Raw genomic sequence first — 22,175 nt, forward strand, 5'->3', positions numbered from 1 at the left:
TAATGTAAAGTGACTATTAATATTCCCATTTTACAGGCAAAGTGCTTGAGGAATGAAAGGGTTAAGCGCCATGCCCCCTGGGAACCTGGATGAAAACCAGGAAGTCAGACTCCAGGGCCAAGGCTTACACCAGCAGCAGTGGAATCCCAGCTCCAAGACTGCTGGCTCTGAGCATGTTCTGAGTTATAACCCTTATAATGTGCAGCTCATTTTGGGATTCCATCCAGGTCCCTGAATGTTGACGGGCTCTGTTTATTTCTTTGTTTCTTTCACTTGGTTTCTGGCAGCAACTAATGGATTAATTTCCTATAACATCCTTGCAGAAGGCATCCACCCGAGATGAGAACAATGAACGTATTTCATTAAATTCATTGTCTCATGCTACAGAGGGCAGTCCCACCCTCCCAACTGCCCCCGGTTCTTCCATGAGAGAGAATGGTGATGGCAGACCTTCTTTCATTCGGAGTCTAGGAATCCCCCTCTAGCCTCTGCTCTCTCCTCTGGGGCTGGGCCCTTCCTCCTAACCCATCACACTGGGTTGTTTGGAGGACACACTCAGTGGCAGCCGAATTTCCCGTCTTCTCCCAACCCTGACTCCACCTTCAGGAAATGTGTCTAAGGATCTTGTAAAAATAAGCAGAATCCACATCCAAAACTTGTCAGCCCGATTTGGAAGCCATTGAAAGGATCTGTGACGCTCTGTTCCTCTGGCTTCCGGGCACAACCCTGTATGCCCTCCACTCTGAACAGTGCTCCTTGCCCTTACTGGAGCCTCCTTCTCAGATCAGCCTAGGGTGCCCACGGACTCAGCACACACACACCCCCGCCGCTGCACACTGCATACACCCCCTTAGCCAATTAGTGAATGACTGACATCCACACGTATCCCTAGAGCTCACCGCTCTCATGAGACTCAGACCCAGCTGCTGACCATTTGCCCCTGCAAGTCCCACAGGTGCTCGGATTTATTATGTTGAAGGTCAGAAGCTTTGCCTTTCTGTCCAAACCTTTTCTTCTCTGATCCTCCCTGACGGGAGAGCAGCACCTCCAGCCACCCAGTGGTCCAGGTCAGAAACCGTGTCATCGTGTTGCACCTCCTTTTTGCCCCTCTCCCTGAGCCTCATGTCCTTAGGTCGTCCGAGGCTGGCAGTTCCACCTCCTTCAGTAACCCCTTCTCTTCCTAAACATCCTGTGGCTGTAATCTGGGCTTGGGCCACCTCTACTTTAGATTGGCAATAGATTGTTTTTCTTTATTTGTATATTTTTCCTAATGCAAAAAAAAATCATTTAAAAAAAGATCAGAAGAAAAACATGTAAGACTTACAAAATCTCCCTCACCTAGAGATAGCCACTATTTTTTTAAAATGTATTTATTGATTTGAGCTAGAAGAAGGGGTCAGGGACAGAGAGAGATTTGTTGTTCCACTTATTTATGCATCCATTGGCTGATTCTTGTATGTGCTCTGACTGGGTGTAGAGCCCACAGCTTTCTGTATCAGGATGACACTCTAACCAACTGAGCTACCCGGCCAAGGCGAGACAACCACTATTAAAATGTTGTACCACGCACGTTTTCAGAAACTTTACTGTGTATGTAATCTAAGTAAAATGGGCTCACATATCATGCTGTAAAGTTTTAATTTACTGTGTCATATATAGTTTTCATGCCCATACATAAATGTCTAATCATTTTAATGGTGGCACTATATTCTATCATATGCGTACACTATAATATTTTTAAACATTTAAGCAGTACTTCTGTGGGACTCAGTATTCACACATCTTTGTGCTCACTGCTATTTTCTTGGAATAAATTCCTTACATGGAGTTGGTGTGGCCAAGGGCCTGTACTTTCTAAAGGATTTAGCCTGTCCTCACATTGCTGCCAGAGTTGCATTTTCCACCCTCCTCAACATTCAGTTCTGGGCTTACCCATCATGTCCCAAGATAGCCCTTCTTGCCTCCTCACCTACACACTGCTGTGCTCTCAGGCACAGCACCCTGTTGTCTGCCTCCACAACACACATAGAGAGAATGCAATTACATATCTGTGCATTTGCTTCTCTATCCAACTCATCCCTGTGCTTCTGAGTGCAGGGCCTTTTCCCATTTTGTTACTGTATGTGAATACCCCGCAGTGCCAGGCCACATGACAGAGCTTGATGCAAGCTTCCTGAGTGAGTCGTCTGTCACATCAGACAGGGAGCTCCTCAAGGCAGCTGTCCCCTTGCCCTACCCCACCCTCCTGACATGGCACTTTACACACTGTGGGGTTTCGGTAGGCATCTGGTGAATGAGTAAATGAGAGAGAGGTAGACTTCTACTGAGTGAACACAAAGGAAGTTAGAGGCACAGCCCCTGAGCTGGAGCACCTACAGCATATGACTCCGAGAACGATGATGTGCAGGAATCCTGGGGCTGACGGGTGGATGGTGTTCAAGTGAAAACAAACAAATCTGATAATTATAATAAACAGATGTGGGTGGAGTGCCCTAAATGTTGATGCTGATGCCATTTTCCAGGGAGCTGGCAACACTTTGTCCGTCACCCTTCCTTCAAGTTAGAGCCAGCGCATCCCCGGTGTGAGCATCAGGCATCATTCCCAGTCGTGGGGTCTGGACCTCTGGAAAGTCTGAAGGCCTGCAGCTGGGACAAGGCAACACCAAGCAGTGGCTGTCCCTGAGACAACACAACTGGAAATCCAGCTCCAAGGCAGACACTTGGAAATATTCCAGCTGCTCCCTGTTTGAGCTTGGAGCTGGCCAGGAACCCAGGGCATAGGCTGGGACAAGGGGAAACTCGTCAGAAGATTGTTGTTTGTTTAGCTGCTGCACCCTTAAGGATCCTCAAACAGTGCTCTAAAGACCTCAATAAGGGTCGGCTTGGCTCCTTTGCTGCTATTTTTTTTCTGATTGTGATGGATATTCTGCTTTAGGAGCAGTTGTTCAAGCCTCTCCACCCTCTTCCCCTTAGCTCAGCAACTACAGGTTCCTTATGACCTTGTAAGGCCACAGCTGCAACTTAACCTCACTTGAACCAGGAAAGGCAGGCCAACAGGCTCGCAGTCACTCCTTTTCCAGTTGCATTAGGACCTTCTGGATGGCCTCCCACCCTGCATCCCAAGGGGCCCGGACAGAAGCTGCCACTGACATTTGCAGCCACCACCATCCACGAGCCCTCTCCAGGCCCCTGCTTTCCTGAGATGGGCTGATGACCCCAGGAACTCCGCAGGCCATTGCAGGCTTAACATGCAGGCAGAAGGTGAATGTCCAGATAGAAGAGTAACTGGGAGTGGGCTTAAGTTGATGTTTCAACATGGTGTGTTTACATGCTTAAGATTAACAGAAACCAAGTCAAATATTTTCCAAGAGTACAGTCCAGAGGACAGAGTTAGGACATTCCAGAAGGATCAGAGGAAGCCCAGAAAGGCAGAGAATGTGTAATCCTAGCTGGCTTGAGGACTGAGCTACACTGAAGGCCAAGAAGCACCCCAAGAGGGACTGGACTACTTCCCCTTAAGGTCCCTTCCAAACCCTGGGTGGTAGCTCTCAACACTACAAGTGAAGGTGACAAAGTGAGCTGTCACCCCTACTCCCACAGTGGCCTCTCCACCTAACCTGAACTGAAGGAAAGGACACTGCCTGCCCCAGCACACCATGTCCCTTGGCCTTCTTCCCTATCCCCAAAGCTCCACCTAGTGGCCTTGCACTTTCGGAAGAAGTGGGCCTGCTGGTGACAAGCAACCCCAAAAGACACCTCTTGGAATGATATCCTGAAATTAACTTGCTAATAGGTGATCATAGGAATCTGTGGAAATATGTTCCTTGGAGATCTTTGAAAATAAGCATGCAAAATTTACAATTATACATATTAGATAGCATTCAAGGGAGATTAATAAAATTGGGGGTAAGGGTCTGATTAGTGAGGAAGGCTAAACGTCTGACATTGGAAGGTTACATTCACTTTTAGGGACCATAAGAATAGACCCAGGAAGTCACCATCCTCACTCATCTTTATGTGGGGACAAGGACAGGGCTTCTGTGGGAGACAGTTTAGGTAGCTACATCCAATCGCTAGGTGGTAAGCCTGTCGGGGAGGAGTTAGTAAATCTCGGGGAGACAGGGGGAAGGGGAGAGGCAGGAAAACCAAACCCTGTGCCTAGGGAAAGAAGAATAATGTGCATATAAGGGCCTGGCTGAGAAAGAAAACAGAATTCGTAAAGAGATCAGCCAGCAAGACGCTAAAGAGGCCAAGTGGGTCTCCTCTGGGTACGAGCCAGTTCTGAAAGCACCAACCCCAGGCAGCAGGTACCACACACTGCCCGCCCACCCCAGAGAGCAATCTATAAGCACCAGTCCATATATGTCACCAGAAGGGACCTTTACAACATCCAGATTATGTTTGGACTGAGGGAGGAAAAAAAAGTACACAAATGCAACTAATAAATGAAAAGGGCCTACGCATATTTCTTTTACTATTTACGGAGTAAAGAAGTACCTTGGCCTGAATACAAGTATTACACAAGACTCCTTTTAATCCTGGCTGTTTACAATCACAAAGAATAGGGACACTTCTCTGCTTGAAATTATTTTACAGTGATGAATTCCTCTTCTTATATGTACTTTCCTTGGGTTAAAAGGGAATAAAAAGTATCCTCTTTAAAAACAATGTCTTAGAAGTTAATTCCAGCTCTGCCTTTGGTTTATTATTAAGTCTTTTAATCTCTGTCCATTTAAATGTTTTCAGGAACAAGGCAGGATATAAACAAACAAAAATAAACTGTTTCAGGTTCTCCATTCATTCAATAGGGTTGGCAGTGGTCCTATTTGTTCTAATGGATCTTCAGGAAAGAAAACGAAATAGTCTCCTCTGATGGCATCCGTAGGAAAGAGCAGAGTTGGGTCCTGCATATGCAGCCCCCTCCCCACTCTGTACTCATGCAGCCCCTCGAGGTACTACTACAGGAAAGGGAGTGTCCAAGAGACAGCTCTGTCCTGGGCACTCTGGGCCCCTGAATTAAGCCATACTGGAACAGGAGCTGGGACCTTCCTCTGCCTCCCTCTCCTGCTTCCCTACAAAACTGACTGAGCTCAAGTAGCTGCAGACTCTTGGCATAGCCCTTAAGGGGGCAAGCGCTCCACTGGGGGTAATGACTGTGAAACGTTTCCCAAGTGGAGCAGTACAACATAACAGACTCTCAGAGTGCAGCCCATGAACAGCCCAGCTGCTGCCCACTCCTTGCTACCACTTCTGTCAGGGTACCCATTTGATGCAGCGCTTCTCACATATTTCTGCATCTCCGTCAAACCACACTCTGACACAAAAGGCTTTTGTACCACAAACTCTGGATTGTTGGGCGTAGTGCAAGGGGAGCCCATGACATCACAGAAGGAACTCAAGTTCAAGGGTATTAGATATGAGCCATCCCATGTTTTCAGCAGAATGGCTGTGTTGTTCTCCTAAGCAGTCCTAGCATTTGCCTCATTCTAAAATGTTTACCGTGGAGTTGACATTTTCTCTTTCATTGATCCACACAGTCCTTTTAAAGGAATCCAAGAGAAAAATTGTCTTTGATGAAAAGCTTAAAATAATCCAACAATGAAATTCAAGTCCATCTGAGCCATGAAAGAGAATCATGATCAACAGATATAGACCATGAAAAGAGCCCAAGTTTCTGAGATGATATCGGGAAAAGGAATATGCCCAACATTAACTTGAGCTGCAGCTCAGCCTTCTCTCTGTCCTAGGAGGGTAGAGACAATGCACGCTGGTGGGAGGAAGGGAGAAGTATATCTACATTGTCCTCCTGTCAGCCTGCAGTCCTTTCTGATGCCAATAGGGGAACCCTCGGTGCCCAGCCCCTCCGGCTCCTAGGTGTAGGGTGGCACTGTAGTCATTCTATTTGAAGGGCCAGACAAAAACAAAACACAGCCTGTGACTCCATCTAAGTGTGCAACATCAGATCCTCGCTGCAACCTTAAACTACTGCAGTCCACGTTCAGGAGCACGGATACGACCCCCATCCCAGCGTCTCTCCACACGTTCCACAGGCATCCAGACAAGGCGCTGCCTCGAGTCACTCTGGATTCCGTGGGTATCGATTATGCCGGGAGTATTTCAAGATCGTAACATTTCAGTATCACAAAAAAACATTCTGTAAACTGTAGAAGAACCTTATATTTCCATGCTGCAAGTCTTACAATAAATCGAAAAAAACTTCTGAAAGTTTATTGTGACTGACCCACCATGTAATCAGATTTTTTTTTAATTCCAACTTTAGGAACAAGGTGATAAATTGGGTGAAAAAGGCCATTTCTCCAATATATCAAGTCTATATCATTGTTACACTTTTATAAAAATCTAGCAACAGATTGGCTTCAGAAAAGAAACCAAAACCCTAAAAAATAATGTTACTCCACAGACTAGAGAGAAAGTACACTTTCTGAGCTTGTGTGCACTCGGAAGGGGAATCAGTGGTAATGCTCTCACAGTGCCTGCTTCCCTCCTGTTGCCACAGCCGTAAATATCTCCTGAATCGAACCACATTAGAGAATTTATGTTAAAAATGAAAAATCAAACTATAATGCAAGAAACAAAGTATCCAAAAGAGGTGGCTCAGTTAAATTTGAGGAATCTTGCTGAAAGTCAAAGAAACTCACTTTCTACTGGTCAAAATGTTCTTTTTGAAGAAAGATCAGAAATTAATAAGCTTTCTTCATATACATAGAAAATTTGGAATAGAAGTCATTATAGCTTCCAATATTTTAAAACAGTTCAGTAAATGCTAAATATTAACTTGAAATTTCACCTAAATATAGAAAAACTATTTCTTCTATCTCTACATTTTAATATTCACAAGTTATAAAGAGCCTATTTCTTATTTTTAATATATTTTTATTTCTTAAATTAAGCAAAATCATAGGGTTTCTGTATTCAAAAATATATTATTTTAAAGCTATTATAATTTCATTTACTGTTTTAATTCTAATTTCAAATGCTCTTTTAATGTAGTACTAGGCTAGATTATATTGCAGTACAATTCTGGTTCTGATGACCTATTTACATGTTTACATAATCTGTATAAAAACATAAAATAGTTGTTTCTTCAAATCAAAAGAAAAGCACCTTCTTAGTAAAGGTTCAGATCTAAATACCAATAGTACTTCAGGACTGGTTTTAAAAGAGAATGTCTGTTAAAGACTAAATTCTGGCTGAATTCAGCCTTACTTTAAAAAAAGTCTGAATAAGTAAAATATTAAAACATCTTCTGCAATGTAAATGTAACTAAATTTCATGAGTCTTTGTGTTTGGATAACATAAGTCTAACTTAAGAAGCAAGCTGTCTCTCATGTTACCATTCTGACTAACGTGAAGATTCATTACCTAATGTTTTGACTTTGCTTTGACAAATATATCAAACATGTACCTAATAATACCACTATACATTTTTCTAAAAAGCCCTTTGCCAATAACACATCTTTGATTCTTCATGCCATACAAAGCACATTCATTTTTCATGCTTGGTGTATAAACAACACAAGACTCCAAACAGTCTCCTTTTCACTTCTCTTCACGTGGAAGATTAGTACATAACCCAGATTTGCCCCCCAGTGTCAGTCTCATGCTTCTCATTCTAGAGCAGAGCCAGGAAGGCTGCCTCGCCACTTCCACCTGCAGGCTCCAGGTGGTCATCGGCAGGTTGGCTTCCTGCTCCATCAGGAAGTACATAGGAAGAAGCGGACCTGGGGAAGTTCACCTGAGTATACAGGTCTCCTTTGCAACTGGTGTCCTTTGTCCATGTTCTGACTCATCTACTGATTGACGTGACTGAGTTGTCGGTCCCCAGTGCCTGGTCTGAATGCTGAAGTTCATATTGCCCAACTGCACGTCCGGCTTCTGGAGCCCAGCCTGTTTCATTCTACATATCTTTTCTGGTGGCTGACTCTCTGACCATCCTTTCACCCATTCAACTTTCCCTTACATGTGAGTTCTCATGATCTTTGTTTCCCTGGTGTAAGTGCACCCTGTGCCTCCTTGTATACTCCCAGGGCTGTGTCTTGACAAACATCAAGAATATAAAAGGGGATGCGAAAGAGTCATGCTAAATAGGAAACATGGACCAATGATGAAAGGAGTCACCATAGCATGTCAGCACCTATAGATTGTATATGTAGGAAAATATTTAGAGGAAGTGAAGTCACCCTCCATCAGACAGGGAGAATGACTAGGTCCATGTCTCTTGCCATTTTCCCCTACTCTTCAAGACACTGTGAGATGGGAAAGTAAGGTTTTTATTGCAAGAGGGAGAAATTCTAAAGCCAGATGAACTTAATTGTTGGACAGTAGAGGGTCCAGAGTAGAGACTGGCAGGAGTTTTCTTCTGCCCGGCAATGCACTGAGGGTGCAGCCCTTCAGAGGAACCAGCTTTATGCAGAGGTCTCAGACCAAACTCCCCCCCACCCTAGGGCACAAGCTCTCATCCTCATTCCACATGGGCATTTAGACCTCAGGCCTAGGACATGCATACCGTTACCTCTCCAGGGGAAACCATCACTTAGCTCGGGTGCTCACTGCTTTACTTCCCTGTTCCCTTTTCACTCTTAGAATCTGTGGTGTTCTCTGCTTGCTCACCAAGCTTAGCTGTACACTTAGAACACTTGTTAAAATTTACCTGCCTCTCTAACTGTCCGTATCAGGATGGTTTTCAAGTTATCTAATCCAAGTATTGCCATATCTTCCACCTCTAACATAATCACTCTTGTTTTGTGTCTTTCTTCATGTTTTTCCACAACCAAGAATTCACTCCCTCCTTTCCTGCCCAGAAAACTGTATCCCACCTTCAAGAACCAGTTCCTACATCACCTCCATCATATATCTTTTATTGAGTAACTTGGGCTCATTCTCCTCCCTAAAATTCTTCCCACTATCTATGTGACATGCTGGATTTCATTAACATGTGATTGTTCCATGTTTCTTTCCCCAGAAAAACCCTAAAGTCTATAATTAAAGTGACTTAAATATGATGCTTTCCTTGTACATCATTCTCTCCTGCCTCCATGTTTTTGCATATGCTAGCCATCCCTCCTCCTCCTCATTCCTCCCACTGAGCTGACTTCTAAAGTTAGACTCACTCAACTATTCCCTCTTCTGATAGCGTTCAACAGTTGTTTCTTCAAAACTTCATCTGCAAAAACAACTGATCGACACTCCAAATGTGCCTTGGCTATATCTCTATTATAGCAGCACTTTGCATGTGAGTTTCACCTGACTTTCCTTCTCCCCTGGAACTCCTGAAAGGAAAGGCTGTGTCTTTTATTAATCTTTGTATCCCCTATGTCTAGTACCTTCCCACAGCATGTAATCCTGCTGTGGGAAGGTACTAGATATTTATCGCGTTCTTTGAGAATCTGAAGTCTGGAGTCAAAGCCAAGATGGGATCCTGCGGGAGAGTCGGGTGTGCTGAAGGAGAGAAGGGGGGCCCCCGATATCAGGCATGGCAGCCCTCAGGAATCTCGCCTTGGTGCAGTTCCAGCCAGCCAGCCAAGGGGATGCCATCCCAGGAATGACACCACTTTCTGACACTCTGATAAGCATTTCAAGCACTTACACATTTGTTATCTCACTCAATTCTCCTTGACTTACAGTGTTTATCTTGTTGTTACTTGTAACAAAAGTTTCCTTTGGGGCCCTATCCAGCCCTGTACAGGAAAGTCTGCCGATCTCCACTCAAGACTTGAGTGCAAAATTCGGAAGCCATTTGAAAGGGGAAGCCAACGGGCTCTCCGACGGGTTCAGAGGCTGAAAACAAGGTCTGAAACCTGAACAGACAACGCAAGGGTACTCAAAGCTCTGTATTGTTCATTCCTTCTTTCTACAAGAGCCACAGAAAGCCTTCATTCAGAGATCTTCAAAATTTTTTAAACATGACCTCACTTGGGTAAACCCTAACTGCTTCAACAGAAAATTTTGAATGAGTACCTCCAATTTATTTTAAATCATCTACATTATAGTCGTTAAAGAGCAAGTTCTTTTAAACAAAAAATCCAAGTTTTCATGGTGGCCTTGGAAAGAAAAATGTGTCCTCTGTCCATCATTTATTTCCTCATATTCTGAGTCAGAGTCGAAAAACAGTAGTCTTCCCTATGGCCTGCTGCTCATTGCCCCACGTCCCAGACCTCCGTTTTGCAATGTATTTCTAAAACACATTTGCTGGTGGCAATGTTTGGACAAGAGTAGTTCAGTAGATGAAAACAAATACTATCAACTAAAATGATCTCCAGGCATATATCAACTAGTCATCACTCTAGACCAGCAAACCATTCTGGTCAGCAAACTATGGCCTGAGGGTCAAATCCAGGCCACTGCCTGTTGTTAATAAATACAGTGTTATTGGAACACCACACACCCATTTCTTTCCAAATTGCTTATGGCTGCCTTTGTGCTACTATTGCAGAGTTGTATAGTGATGACACAGACCATCTAGCCAGCAAAGCTTAAGTTATTTATTATCTGTCCTTTTAGAAAATGTTTGCTGACCCTGTTGTAGAAATCTGGAAAGGGGGGAGGTAGATGTTTCTATTATTAACTGGAGCCATGTTGTCAGATGCATATGAGGTCTGTGTCCTGAAAAGGTAAACCAGGAGTACCCCAAACTTACATTGTCCATTTTTACTTGTACAATGGCCACATAGTGCCTGCCTCCAGAGATCCTCCAAATGTCTCTGACACGATCTCATTTGTTATGTTTGCATCCCTCCTCTGCTGAGCTCCTTCATTTGTTTAGGGAACTTTGGCCTCCTGGCCAGGTCACAACTCTCTGAGGCCCTTCTGGGTTCTGCTGTCATTGTCTAGCATTCTTCCAGGTGGCTCAGTGGAACTTAGACTGCCTCCCTCTCTTAAAAACTACTTTCTCTATACCCTATTTTCCAGCATCTTCCCTCTGAAAATGTGGCAGAGTCACATGTTCTGGAATAGGACAGCTAGAGTGAATATACCATTAGACATCATTAGACCTCATTGTCACCCACCTCACCTTCACTCTACACCTGTGCCATCCCCACACTTGCATTCAGCCTATCAGCCCAAATCATAAAGTAGAAAGAAATCTGTATCCACATACATGCCCAAGGTGTGCTTAAAGTTAAATAATAAAATACTGATAGTTAATTCTATGCATCAGTACTGAACAGCTCCATTGGTTTTTCACAACACCAAGCTGCAGGCTGAGGCCCCTGAGAGCAGCTGACATCTATGAGCACTCACCTGAGATGGGCAGCTTTCCACATTATGTCACTTGGCAGAAGAACAGGTAGCACCTGAAAACTTAAGATGTGCTCTGAAGTTATGTTATGGTCTAACAGTGAAGAACGTTATGGTGAAGAACTTTAGAGTGGGGTAGACTGGGCTTGACTATGAATTTCTCCACCTCTAACTTTGTGTATTTCAGCATAGTTGTGTCACCTTCCTGCCCATCAGCTTCTCATTTATAAAATGGGAATAGCATTTCACTGGATTGCTGAAAGATTACATGGAAAAATGTATGTCAAACCTTTAGAGTGCTTGGTTTGTACTAGTTGATCAATGGTAGCTACTGTGCCTTAAAAATGCATGTTACATTTAATGTTTATGTGCCAGTATGTTTTTTAGCAGAAATCATTACCTACTGTACTATGTGTCATGTACTGTATAGGATCTGGGAATACATACCGTAATGATAAAGAAACAACATGGTACCCAAATCCATGGACTTCATAGACCACTTGCTTGTCAGGTTACATATGACATGTCAAATTGTTCTTGAAAGCCCAGTTTTGGGCAGTGAAGAAGAAATTAACATCCTGAAGCATGAAATATGCCAGTGAATGAAGCACAGCAGCATTCAGATGCCACTTCTCCAATCCAGTTCCCAATTCTCCTCATTTCAATCTGGCAGTTACAGGTAGGAAGCATGATGCCTACCTTAAACTGCCCATTCTACCCACAGCCACCTAAACATTCAACACAATTCCCATTAATCTACCAACAGCACAGTTCACAGAACTATAACAAAATTTCAAAAATTTACATGGAACCAAAAAATAGCCTCAGCAATCTTGGGAAAGCAGAACAAAGGCCACTATACTAAGAAGAGCCTGGCACTGGCATAAGAACAGAAACACAGACCAATAGAACCAAACAGAGGGCCCAGGAATAAACCCACACCTGCATGATCAATTGGTATTTGACCAAGGAGGCATGAGCACACAATGGAGCAAAGGCAGTCTCTTCAATAAATGGTGTTGGGAGAACTGGACAGGGACACTCAAAGTAATGAAACCAGACCACCAGCTTACACCATATACCAGAATAAACTCAAAATGGATAGAAAACTTAAATGTAAGTTACAAAACCATAAAAATCTAAGAAGAAAACATAAAGTCTCAGATATCCCATGTGGCAGTATTTTTGCCAACATATCTCCTAAGGCACTGGAAACCAAAGAGGAAACAAACAAACTGGACTACATCAAATTAAAAACTTCTTCACAGGAAAAGAAACCATCAACAAAAAGAAAAAGGAACCCACTATATGGAAGAACATATTTTCCAATGATACATCTGATAAGGATTTAATCTCCAAAATATAGAAGGAACCAACACAACTCAACACAAGGAAGAAAAACAATGCAATTAAGAAATTGCATTCAGGGCAAAAGACCTGAATAGACACTTCTCTAGAGAGGACATATAGAGGGCATATATATATATATATATATATATATATATATATATATAATGTTCAACATTACTAACCATTAGAAAAATGCAAATTAAAACCTCCATGAAATATCACCTGTCATAGTGGCTACTGTCAATAAATCAACCAACAACAAGTGTTGGTGAGGATGTGGAAAAAAGGGAACCCTAGTGACCTATTGGTTGGAATGCAGACTTGTGCAGCCACTGTGGAAAGCAGTATGGAATTTCTTCAAAAAATTAAAAATGGAACTGCTTTCTGACCCAGCAATTCCACTTCTCAGAATCTATCATAAGGATTCTGAAACACCAATACAAAAAATATATGCACCACTATATTTATAGCAGTGCTATTTACAATAGCCAACATTTAGAAACAACAGCCTAAGTGCCCATCAATAGATGAGTAGATAAAAAAGCTGTGGTACATTTACACAATGGACTACTATGCAGCAGTGTAAAGGAAGAAACTCTGACAATTTGGAACAGCATGGATGGACGTGGAAAGTATATGCTAAGCAAATTAAGCCACTCTGTGAAAGACAAATAGCACATGATCTCATTTGTATGTGAAATCTAACTGAACACAAATGGTAAACTAATGAACAAAATAGTAACAGAAGTTTAGAAACATAAAGGAGACTGGCAGCTGCTAAAAAAGGAGGGCGGGGGGATGGGATGAAAAATGGTGAAGGGATTAACTAAAGAACATTTGCACATGACCCATGGGCATGGACAATGATATGGGGATTGACTTAGGGAGGGGAAGGCTAGGTGGAGGTGAAAAAGGAGAGAAAAAGCAACAACTGTAATAGCATAAATAATAAAAATAAATAAATTTATAAAATACCTAAAAAAAAGAAACATAATGCTTGTTCTTTACCCTCTGAAACTGTTGACTAAATTGTGTGGAGAAAGGAAGACAACCTTCAGAAACCTACATGGGAATCTGGGATTGCCAGGGGATGGCAGATTATGAGAAGAATGTATGAAAGTTATAGCATGAAGGCATCTGGTAAATGATACATTAGTCACTGCTGGGTTGCCAAAGAGGGACCCTTAGCCAAGAAACTTAATATGAAGGTAAAAGTAGTAGATCTCATTATATAGATTAGGAAAAAGAAAGAGAAGAACCTGTGGACCTTGATAAGGAAAATGTATTTAATAGACACACTCTCCTCAATGTTCCCAAGGACATGTGTGTTTGCTGGTGCCAATGCTTCAAACATGCAACTAACAAGAAAACAGTCTGCCCTAATCACATTGTTGTTGTTGTTGCTCTTCTCAATTCTCCTCTCAGTGAGAAGTTTTCTAAACCCAAATTGAGAGGCAAAAACCTTTCTTGATCTAGTACCAAGCCATCTTTGAACACATTCGTCAGTAAAAGCACAAGGGAGAAAAAACAGAGCCAGCAACCCGTGCATATGTGTGTAGCGGTGGGGGGTCGGAGCAGATATCTGTCCCGCAGCTGGTTAAACCTGGTGTCCATACTTGCATTCCCACTGAGATTAGGACCAGAATCAGAAAATGCCAGATGCACCCAGCTTTAGGTGCTCCCAAGTACTGAATATACATTTTTAAGGTTAAATAACCTTTACAATTCTTTAAAAATCAATTGTTCAAGTAATTGTTAAATACTGACTATGATCTACATCAAGATGAGTACAGCGAAGTATTTCGGAGATGAGCAGAGCCAAGAACATGCAGCATAACAGTGAATGATCCTTCAGAGAATTGAGGGGACTCATGACTCATGTCCAATGTTGCCAAATTCATTGACAGGTTACAAAAGCCCTGTGCTTGGGGGTAGTTTTCCTCTTCACCAGTGGATGCAATATTGCATATGAGAGCCTGCAAAGAGCCAACCAAGCTTTTCACTCAGTGCTGTGGTCTTTGAGAAGCTGAGAGCTGCTAAAACAGTCAGCAGTTTTCAAAACCACTCAAGACAGCAATGGACATCAGAAATTGTGTAGAGGCTTCTGACATGTGTTTGGCTGTCCTTAGGTACTCCTGGAACAAGGCCATGCTGTAGCTTAGAAGCCAGAAAAATGCATGCCAGACTTTAAGTGCCTAGGAAGGAATGGAATTTTAATTTCCAGGAATGAAAGAAGAGGGGAGAATAATGAAGGAGTGACATCTATCATTACACTGCTCTTGCACAATGCAAGGAAATCCCTCCTTCTGAAACGCAGCCTTGTCGCTTGGGTTGTGAAATGTCAAACTGCCCTGACCTCGGACCCACTGGCACTTCCATCATTGCAGACACTGCTGCTTCATCACACGGGTACATGCACTAAGACACCATAGCATTATGGCTTGACTTAAGGACTTCAGAGTCACACCTGGCTTTAAAGCCTCTTTCTGCCACGTGCTAGCTGACTTACATACCTTCACAAACCCTCAGCTTTTTGCATCAGTAAAATGGGAATGACAACTAAATTGTTGCAGAGATTAAATATTCTTTTATTCAATAATTCGTGTACTACCTTTAACATACATCTAACATATTGAAAATGTTCTATGTCATATTTTTAAAACTTACTCAAATTATTTTATCATTAATGGTAAGTCTAGGAGATCTCAACTTAGTTCACTGGTTTGCTCTATACAACTTGGGTCTCTCTGAGGGTTATTTAGTAAGAAAACGTGTGATAGTTCTCCCATCAGAAGTGGAAGAAGACCCTGTACACTGGTATAGACTGGGTTTGAGGTTAAACCTTGAAGTGACTCAGGCACCTAAAGAAGCGAGTCCTTTAGGCTGGTGTGGCCTTTGAATGACTAATGCCTTTTCATGAAGATGCAGTAGAACTGACCATACATTTTACCATTTTGATGTTTTTAATGTTTATTGAGAAATAATGTAAATATTTTGTTGAGTTCTACAGATGTATACTATAAAAATTGTCATTATAAGTAATTTACATTATTTAAAGTTTGTAGGAAGATAAAAATTGTATTTTTTAAATTTGCATTTATTTAGTTACTAATACATTTAACTCTTTCTCATAATCTTACTGAATCTCTTTATTTCTTTATGGTAAATGATTTTATATTCTTTGACCACTTTCTTATACAGGATTAATTGCTATTGATTTGGAATAGCTCTTTATATATTAAAGATAAACACCTGCTGCTTTTTATATAGCTCTTTATATATTAAAGAAAATCTTTTTGCTGCATAATTTTTTCCAAGTTTTGTTCACTTTTATTGTTTTAACTTGAAGCAAAAGTTTATGATTTTTATATAGGTAAAGTTATTAAGTTTTTCCCTTTTAGTTACTTTCATTGCTTTTAGGCTTAGAACCTAGCAATGAGGCCTTAGGCTTAGGCCTTTCATACTTTAAAACTAGTTAAATGCACACTTATGTTTTCTTACATATTTTGGAGTGTGAGTCCTTGGTTACTTTTAACTGCTCAATCTATTTGGAATTCTTAGTCTGGAAACACTTTTAAAAGTTATAAATTGGTATAACCTTTCTAAAAAATGTTTTTGTAATATTTGTAAAAACCACATATAAGTTGGTATTCTTTGCCCCACTCCTAAGAATTTAACTTAAGAAAATGGTGGGACATGTGGTCAAGGATTTCTACATAAAGATGGTCATCCCAATGCTGTTTATAACAGCAAGAAACAGAAATAACTTAAAAGTCTCTCAACAATGGTGGAGTGAGTGAATGTTCTTCAGCTTCACTGCCCAATATGGTAACCATCAGTCACACGTGGCTATTTAAATTCAACCTTATTAAAATTAAATAAAATTAAAAATGCAGTTTCTCAGTTGAATTAGTCACATTTCAAGTGCACAAAGCCACACATGACTAGTGGCTACCATACTAGAGATATAGTGCATTCCCATTCTCATTGAGGTTTCTATTAAATAGTGCTGCTCTGTGGCCACTAAAATCAGGTTTTTAAAAAATATTTAACAATGTTGGATGTATTCACAATATGATGGTAAGTAAAAATGTCAAAATACAAAATATTTGGTGGTGACAGGAGTTCTGATTAGTTGTAGTAACTTAATCATCAATATCTTCAACTTACTTTTTTTTTTTTCAGAGAAAACCCAAACACTGCCCTCATTAAGCTCATTGTCTTAAAGGAAAAGAAAAGAAAACCTAAATCTTTATAGGTATATAGAAATTTAATGAGATACATGGGGAAACCTAGTAGATGGCACCCACTCAGTAGCTGTTAATTGATTCAAAATCCAAATGGGAATTGTCATACTGGAATCAGATGCAAGGACAAACACTGTATTCTGTGACTAAGAGTGGTCTCAAAGGAAGCCATGGTTATTTTTCTGTCGATATCTATCATCCAGTTAACAGAGGCACAAAAACAACATAGCCAACAAGACACTTAAGAACTTGGGGTGCATAAAGCAAAGACATTCAGCACACTTGTAAATATGGAAAGGCTGTAAGGCCTCTCAAAGATCAATAATCAACCACTATGAAAGATTGCTTCACTATGAGTGAATAAAACTTTAGGAGATGGTGCCCATAAAGGAAACCTACAGGTAATTTGTACTCAACCTTCCCACCAAGAACAACTGAAAAAGCTAAACAAAATGTCCATTTTTTTTAAATCTTTGAGATACCAGAGAGTTAACAAAATAATAAGAAAAAAGATCTAAGAAAAGATAAAATATAAAGAGGTGGGCTCAGCATTTAGGATCACTTTTGTCTAAGGGATGTTTGCCAAGGCCCAAGAGATATCTGAAGGGCTAAGCATTTAGTAGTTTAGGAATCCAAAAGCTGAGGTCCAGAGACCACTAATGACAGGTGCCATCTAGCCATGAGCCATCTGGGCCCCCTAGAAAACCTCAAGCCCTGAAAATGGGCTAAAGTAATCCTAGATTATAATTTCCTCAAATACTCAAAAAAAAAAAAAACCCAAAACTTTAGTTTCTAGAGGCATAGATTATCATCTTAGGCCTCAAAATATTTCTACAAACAATTTTTAAAATATAATGTCCATCATGCAATCAAAGATAACCAGTCACACAGGAGAGAAGATAAGAAACAATACGAGCAACTCCTAAGCAGCTCCAGAGTTTAAAATAGCAGCATACAGGCTTTAGAATAACTATGTTTACTGTACTTGAGAAAAAAATTTTTAAAAAATTACTAAAAATTTGAAAAATAACTGAAAATTCTAAAAAGTGACAGAGCAGGTTTGGAAAAAACACAGAAATTCTAAAACTAAAAAAAATGTAACTAAAATAATTCAATTAGTTTAACAGTAGATCGAATATACCTGAAGAAAGAATTTGTGAACTGAAAGATAGGTCTGGAATAAAATATGAAAAGACGAAATCTGGAATAAATAGAAGAGAGCACGGGAAACAGAGGGCATGGAGAGAGAAATCTAACATTGGAATGCTAGGAAGAGAAAGTTAAGATGAAGCAATTTCAGAAAAATGGCCGGGATTTTCCCATGAATCCACAAATTCATGAAGTCCTAGAAACTTCAGGCAAAAACTAAAAACAAAAAGGAAAATCTTAAAAGCAGCCGATAGAAAAGTTACTTTTAAAGGAACAACAGTTAAAAATACAACTGACTTTTCAACAGCAACAATGGAAGCCAAGAGAGGGACCAGGGGAATCCATCTTCAATGGACTGAAAGAGAATTGCCACCAACCTAGAATTCCATACCAGTAAAAACTATCCTTAAAAAATGAGAGGGAAATCAATAATTTCCAGACAAATGCTAACAGTGTTCTTTAGCAGTAGACCTATATTTAGAAAGATACCTATGAGTGTTCTTCAGGCAAAAAAAAAAAAAAAAAAAAGTAACCCCAGATGGAAGGTTAGATATGCAAAAGGAAAGCAAAGCAATAAAAAGCAATAAAAATAGAGGCATTGGTAGGCTGAATTCTGTACAAGAATGTGATGTTGAAGAACTGTAAGAAGCTGACTCCCAGGTGAGGTTATCTTCCTCCTATATTAGTTATAAATGATATTTGGCTGTCCTCTGAAAGAAAATAGTTAAACCTAATCTTCATATCACATTTTGGTTGTTTTTTTTTTACTCTTTTGGGATAAAAAAATCAAATGCCATAAAGAGATCAATATATTATACTACATGATTTTAAAAATATATAAATGGCCAAAGAAGCCATTTATAAGTGATAATAGAGAAAATATGTACAATAGTTATCAGTTAGAATCAGTTTCAACTGCCTGTAAAGTGGGACCTAGGAGTGGAAACAGGTGAGCTAGAAGGTTCTCATGAGATTCAAGATACTATTTTACTCATTATATTTATTATTATTTGATAAAATAGATATGAGTTAAAAAAGCTGAGATCTAAGTTTTTGATAAATGGAGAGCTATCAATTGGTCCAGATGTCAGTAGATCTTTCTGTTTTCTGTTACATGAGTTGAAAATATATTATAATTGCAAATTTCTGATGCTTGGGATACCAGAGTAGGATAAAGAATAGCCTTTTTCAGTGGTTCATTTTTTAAAAAAGTATATAGTTGTATTTTCAAGATACATTAAAATTTTCAATACAGACTACATGTACCCTTGAGATTCCTCCCATCCCTAGAATTTTAAGATTCATCCTAAGTACTGTGAAAATATCAGTCTCGAATTACTGAGATACAGGCCCTTTGTTCTAAGGATATTTCCACAGGATTGCCAATGAATCTCTTCCACTGTTCTCAAAGGACATCATTACTGAACAGAATCATTCCATCAGCAATGGTGTTGCTTCATGGCTTTCTCAGTATGGTCCTGTCTCACTCACATTACCCGCTCTGCAGTCGCCTTTACTTCAAGACATTTCTATAGCATGTCCCTCTGTTCTCTGAAACCCCAAGCTGAAATGAGCATTTATGTCAATGGCTTAACTGAATCAGGTTAGAATGCCCTCTGCAGGCAGCAACAGCTGGATGGTAAAGCAGACATTTGGCATCAATCGAATTGTATCCACATCGTTGTCTCAGGCAAAAGTGAGGGAGGAAGAAGTGGGCATTTTGTCACTCACCTGCCGGAGTTTGGTTCCTACCATGGAGGCACTGCTGTCAAGCACAAATACCACATTCTTGGGTAATGGAGGAAGGTCTTTAGGGGCAAAGTAGTGCACAAAATAGCCATTTAGAACCTGTTGGAGGGAAAAGAAAATACAAATGGTAGTACCCAGAATAGGTAGGAAAATTAACTAAAATGGACAGTATATGGAACTTCCAAAAAATCAAAGACAGCATGAAAGAAGGGTCAGATTCTAGGCCCAGAGCAAAAGTATTCATGGTCCTGATCCTTCCAAGAAGATGAATTTCTAATTTAACTGTACAAGGGATAAAATCATCCCTTAAAATTTTATTGACTATGTTGACTGATTCAATTTAAATTATCCATACCCTTCTGCCACTTGCCTCTTGAAAATCCTGCCTCCTTAATTATCTGTTTTTTTACCAAGCATCTTACAAATTGAGATGTCAAGAAAACTATCTACATTCTGGGTGCACATTAATTCATTTTAATATTCCAGTCCTGTCTCTGGAGCAATAAAACCTACAGGGAAATGAACCAGGGACCAGTCTTTCTTAATTAAAATAGAAGAAGAACTAAAATTCTAACTTCATCTAATGCACCACAGGGAAAATTGTAATTTTCCCTTGCTCTCCAGATTACTGAAGCAGGAAATACATGCCCTCAGTCTCCAGCTGGGGAATACCACTCATCTCCTTGGAGACACATTTTGGGTTAAAACAAATTTCCTAAAAGTCAGAAAGTTTTCTCTACCTTAGGTAAGTATTAAAACCCCCGGTTCTGAGTCTAAAAAAAGCATCAAGCAACTAACATGAAAGAGTAGCAACAAATACCTACCTGGATGTCTCCAATGTTCTGTTCCCTATTGACATCATATCTAATGATGAAATCTCCCAAAATGCCATTTTGTGCAATCCTGGCTTGCTGCACCACGCTAGGCTTAAAAATGATTTTGGCAAAAGTTTCGTTTTGGTTGATAAGAGTAGAAGGAGGTGGCCCAGCAATGTCTGCATACAAAATATAAACATTATTAGTAATGTAATACATAAATATTCTTCTGAAAAGAAGAACTGTTTTGCAGTGACACAGAGGGTTAGACTTCATTTTATTGCAGGTTTATTTCCAAGCAAACTTTCTAGACTTCATATTGATAATGTATCACAGTGCATGAGATACATCAGCATATAATTCACCTTTATGTCTTCTTTTTAATCTTTTCATATGAGAACCTTTTAAACACACAAAAATAGAAAGAATAGTAAAAATAAACCCCCATGTACCCATCACTGAACTTTAATAATTATCAACTTTTTTACCAAGGTTTTTGTATCTGTTTTTATGTATCACCTCACCATTTTTTGCTAGAGTATTTTAAAAACAAATCCCAGACATTGTATTTCATCCATAAATACTTCAGCATGAATCTCTAATGATAAGAACCTTTGTAGCATAAACATAAAACCATTATCACAAGTACCAAAATTAATGATCAATGACTTATGGTTGAATCATCAGTCTGTATTTAAAGTTTCCTGATTCTTAAGAAAAAATGTCTTGGAATGGTTGGTTTGTTGGAATCAGGATCAAAACAAAGTCCCCACATCACATTTGGTTTATGTTTCTTAAGTCTCTTTTCATCTGTATCACCCACCCCTACCTTTTTATACCACTACATATATGTGTTGTAAAATACTGGTCATTTGTCTTACCAAGTTTCTCACAGTCCACATTTCATGATTGTTTTCTTGTCCTGACTTTTAACTTGCTCCTCTATTCCCCTAGTTTCCAACCTTGGCTTGTATTGTATGTAACATCCAGGGGAATAGAAAAAATATTGATTCCCAGGCCAAGAGCTTATTTAATTGGTTTTGGACACAGCCTGTGCATCAGGACTTTAAAATCCCCCATATGAGCCTACTGTGCAGTCAAGGCTGAGAACCACACCTCAGTCCCCTGTATTTCCTTGTGTTCTGGTAACTAGAGCTGAAGGCTTGGTTAGATTCAGGTTCAATGCTATTTGCAAGAACACTTCATAGGTGATGCTAAGTACTTACTGCTTTATCACATCAGAAGGTACGTAATGTCTTCTTGTCTTTTTAGTGGTGGTGAGATTGATGGCAGGCTCTGGCGTTGTCAACCTGATCACCATGCTGCAGTCCTCATCAATCTTCCACTTAACAGTTTTATCAATTGCTGATAATGTTTGTCTAGATCCACTATTTCATTACAGTTGTAAAAGGGTGATTTCTGATTCTATCATTACTTCCATGTGAATTATTCCGTACAGAACACCTTTCCCTCATCAATCATTTGGTTGCCCTACCATACTATTTGTCCAGAAAATTTATGGCTCTTCAAAAAAAACAACAACAACAAAAAAACAAACAATGGGAGTAAAAGGGAGAAAACTGTACTTGAGCAATGATTAAAATAA

The 22,175-nt window shown here is 40.2% G+C and overlaps 1 protein-coding gene across 1 annotated transcript in view; it reads right to left on the minus strand.

Annotated features, from left to right (window-relative positions):
• The window catches only part of ITIH5 (inter-alpha-trypsin inhibitor heavy chain 5), an 82,341-nt gene that overhangs the window by 17,667 nt on the left and 42,499 nt on the right, over window positions 1-22,175 (minus strand). Inside the window, exons 6-7 of the mRNA XM_028507846.2 lie at window positions 20,579-20,748; window positions 19,737-19,853 (exon numbers count right to left, since the gene is read on the minus strand). Of these exons, the coding sequence (XP_028363647.1) occupies window positions 19,737-19,853; window positions 20,579-20,748 (287 nt within the window). The remainder of the gene's footprint in view (window positions 1-19,736; window positions 19,854-20,578; window positions 20,749-22,175) is intronic.

Source organism: Phyllostomus discolor, chromosome 1, assembly GCF_004126475.2.
Source record: "Phyllostomus discolor isolate MPI-MPIP mPhyDis1 chromosome 1, mPhyDis1.pri.v3, whole genome shotgun sequence".
Classification (NCBI taxonomy): Eukaryota; Metazoa; Chordata; class Mammalia; order Chiroptera; family Phyllostomidae; genus Phyllostomus; species Phyllostomus discolor.